The sequence below is a fragment of the Calidris pugnax genome, unplaced genomic scaffold (genome assembly GCF_001431845.1).
Source record: "Calidris pugnax isolate Ruff unplaced genomic scaffold, ASM143184v1 scaffold32, whole genome shotgun sequence".
Taxonomy (NCBI): Eukaryota; Metazoa; Chordata; class Aves; order Charadriiformes; family Scolopacidae; genus Calidris; species Calidris pugnax.
Window position 1 is genome coordinate 10349229 of NW_015090783.1, and position 3112 is coordinate 10352340.

At 40.5% G+C, this 3112-nt stretch overlaps 1 protein-coding gene across 1 annotated transcript in view; it reads right to left on the reverse strand.

Annotated features, from left to right (window-relative positions):
- Positions 1–564: 564 nt before the first annotated feature.
- Positions 565–3112, reverse strand: part of TBX3 (T-box 3) — a 14511-nt gene continuing 11963 nt past the window's right edge. Inside the window, exon 7 of the mRNA XM_014961249.1 lies at positions 565–593. Within this exon, the coding sequence (XP_014816735.1) occupies positions 565–593 (29 nt within the window). The remainder of the gene's footprint in view (positions 594–3112) is intronic.

The following is a 3112-nucleotide window of genomic DNA, read 5'->3' on the forward strand; positions in this document are numbered from 1 at the left end:
CGGGGCTGCCTGCAGCCGCTGCCTGCTTCTTGGGGTGGTTTTAATTTTAATTAATTATATATTTATTTTTTTTTTTTTTTGCCAGCCCCGACGCCACCTCTGTCCCTAAAAGCCCCACCACCTCGCCCAGACCGGCTCAGGGGAGCATCAGCTAAAAAAGTGACATTTCCAGCAGCCACCACCTTGGGCCATCCGAGGGTGGGGGAAGAAGGAGAGGAGGGAAAAAAAAAAAAACCACCAAAAAAACAAAAAGAAAACCATAAAAAATCCCGTTCAGCCCAAACCTTGCCCCCGTGGGTTTAAAATATACACAGGCACGGCCCGAGCTGAAATGGGGAGGGTCCCCTCTGCTATGAACAGGGTTTGATGTGCACGAAGGGGGTTTCCCGGTTAAAAAATGGGGGGGAGGAGGAGGAGAAAATGCTTCATCGCCACTTTCACCCGCTGAAACCTCTCTTTATCTCGGCGGCAACAGGAGCCGGGGGCCGAGGGGCAGGCAGAGTATAAAACAGGATACAGGCTGGAAGTACATCCTTATAATATTTATTACTGGCGGAGGATGAATCACTTTCCAATATACGGGCCACTAGCTGCTGAAGGGAGAGGGGAAAGGAAAAAAAAATCTCTTTAACAAGGAGAAATATATACGTTCTGCTAAAGGATGTGCTCATGGGCTGGCAAAGGTACAGGCAGGAGCTGCCAATTCTCCTTAGCTCTCTTCTCGGTGACCTCCCAGGCCACTGGTCCAGCCTCCAGCCTTGGATGCCTGTCCCCCTTTCAGCTCTTTTCTCGCTTCATCTCAACGTCTCATCAGCCCAAGGGGCGATTCCGAGGGAGAAGGGAATAAAAAAAAATAAAAAAAAAAAAGAGAAAAAAAATCAAACAAAAAAAAACCCCAAACCCATGTATTTCCAGGTGATAACTAACTGGAAAAGCCGATTCCTCTGCCCGGACGGGAGGGAAAACGATCCCAGCAACAGCATCAACTCCTGAGCACTTTACCTGGAAACTTTGGAGGAGGAGGGCTCCGCATTAAACTTTAACCGATCTATTCTCTCATTCTTCACTTTTGCTTTATTAATTTATGACAGATAAAAGCATAAGCTGAGCCTCCCCTCATTAACTTTTCAAACGCCACTTAATATTGTTCCATTAAAAGAGGTGACTTGGTCGCCTCCGGATCGACTTTTAAAAGCCAGAGGGATGAAGAGGGGAGAAGGCACATTAAACAGTTTGCTTAAAAACTCCTACTTCCCCACCACCAATTCCAACGACACCATCCCGACTGGTTCGTACTGGCTCCTTCCAGGGGAAATATCTCAATATTGGGTAGGGGATGGGGGAGGAGGAGGAGGAAGGCAGGGGAGGGATATATATCTTTCAACCCCTCCATCCTCCCAGGCGCTTTTTTGGAGGCTTTGGGGGTGAAAGCATTTCACAAGGACGCCCAAGACATTTCAATAAAAATTTATTGAAACTTCAGTGACTTTTAAAAGGGAGGAAAAAAAAAATTACAGAAGAAAAAAAAAAAAATCAAGAACTTCTCAACATTTATATAACACAAAATATACCTTCATTATTTTTTTTTTTTTTTCCTTTGAACCAGCTCTGAGCACCTGACTTTCAAGCCAAGAAAATATGCACTCACTCAAACAAAGACGACAATAAGCACAGTAGTAAAACTCCATCGTGGGGTCGGGGGCTTTTTGTTTTTGACACACCAAGGAAACGGGGGAAAAAAATAATACAAAGTAAAGAAAATCCTAGAATCTTCATCACTTTTTTTTTGTTTGTTTTTCTCTCAAGCCACTGGAGAAGCCTGTAGTCGTGTATTAACGTATATCTTTTTGTTGTTGTTGTTGTTGATATTTTATACGGAAAGTAGCACTTTGAACACCGAAGAAATCGAGGATTAAAAGCTACCATGGCACATCGCTTTATTTTCTTTTTCTCTCTTTTATTTTTTTCTCTTTTTTTTTTAAAGGTCTTTGATTCATTCCGGTTGTTTCTGCTTTGCCTTTTGCATTCGGCTCCTTGACAAAAGGACAGGTTTTTCTGGGGTGAACTCCGATTTTAAAAGTGAGCCCTCAGAAACGGGGGGATTTCTCCTCTGGGTCGGGGTGTATGTTTAAAGGTATTACGAACTTGAAATGAAAAAGACTAAAAAAATCAAAACAGAAGGAAAAAAAAAAAAAGACAGCTGCAGTCGTATTTACAGAGATATGTACAATGTCAATAAATTAAAGTTTAATTTCGAGTATTCATATTCCACGTATTTACAAGAGTTATCAAATAATTACATAAATACTTTGTTTTAATAATAGTGTCCGCTCTTTTCTTCTTCTCAGTATGTTTAAACCTTGTTATTGCATATACAATTAAAGAGGGAAAGCTGTGATGAACCTACAGTCAAGCTACAGACGTTTTTAGATAAAATAAAATCACTTTTTTTTTTTTCCTTTCCAACTACACTTCTTACTGTTGTTGCTACAGGGAGGATGTTTAAGGTAGAGGGACGAGGGTCTTATTTTTGTTTGTTATTATTATTATTAATAATTTTTTTTCCCTGGGATTTGAAACGAGCATTAAAAATAAACAACGAAACCCCACCGAAATAAAAAAAATACACCACCCCCCCAACAAAAAAACAAAAAAAGCAGACTACTATGGAACATGCAAAAAAGCCACCGACTGGCTCTCAGACATCACAATAATATTTTAAACACACAGCTTCCCTTAATATTGACTAAGGGGGTTGTCGTTAACAACCCGCCCAGGAAACAACTGTTGAAGAACCGATATGCGAGTTACTTACACCCTTTTCTTTCGGAAAAAAAAAAAAAAAAAAAAAATCACTTCTCTTACTTAATTTTTATTCATACGTTTGTTTGATTTTTTTTTCTTTTGTTTTATTTTTGCTTTTAGGTGGTTTTTTACTTTTTTTTTCCTTTTTTTTTTTTTTTCGTTTTGTTTTTTTTTTACACAGTTTGGTTTTTTATTAAAAAAAAAAAAAAAAAGGAAAGGAGGATGCTACAGCCCCACCGGTGACCCGGCGAGCAGCCTCCGACCCAGCTCCGCTCCCCCATCCCCGACCCTCTCCCTCCTCCTCCTC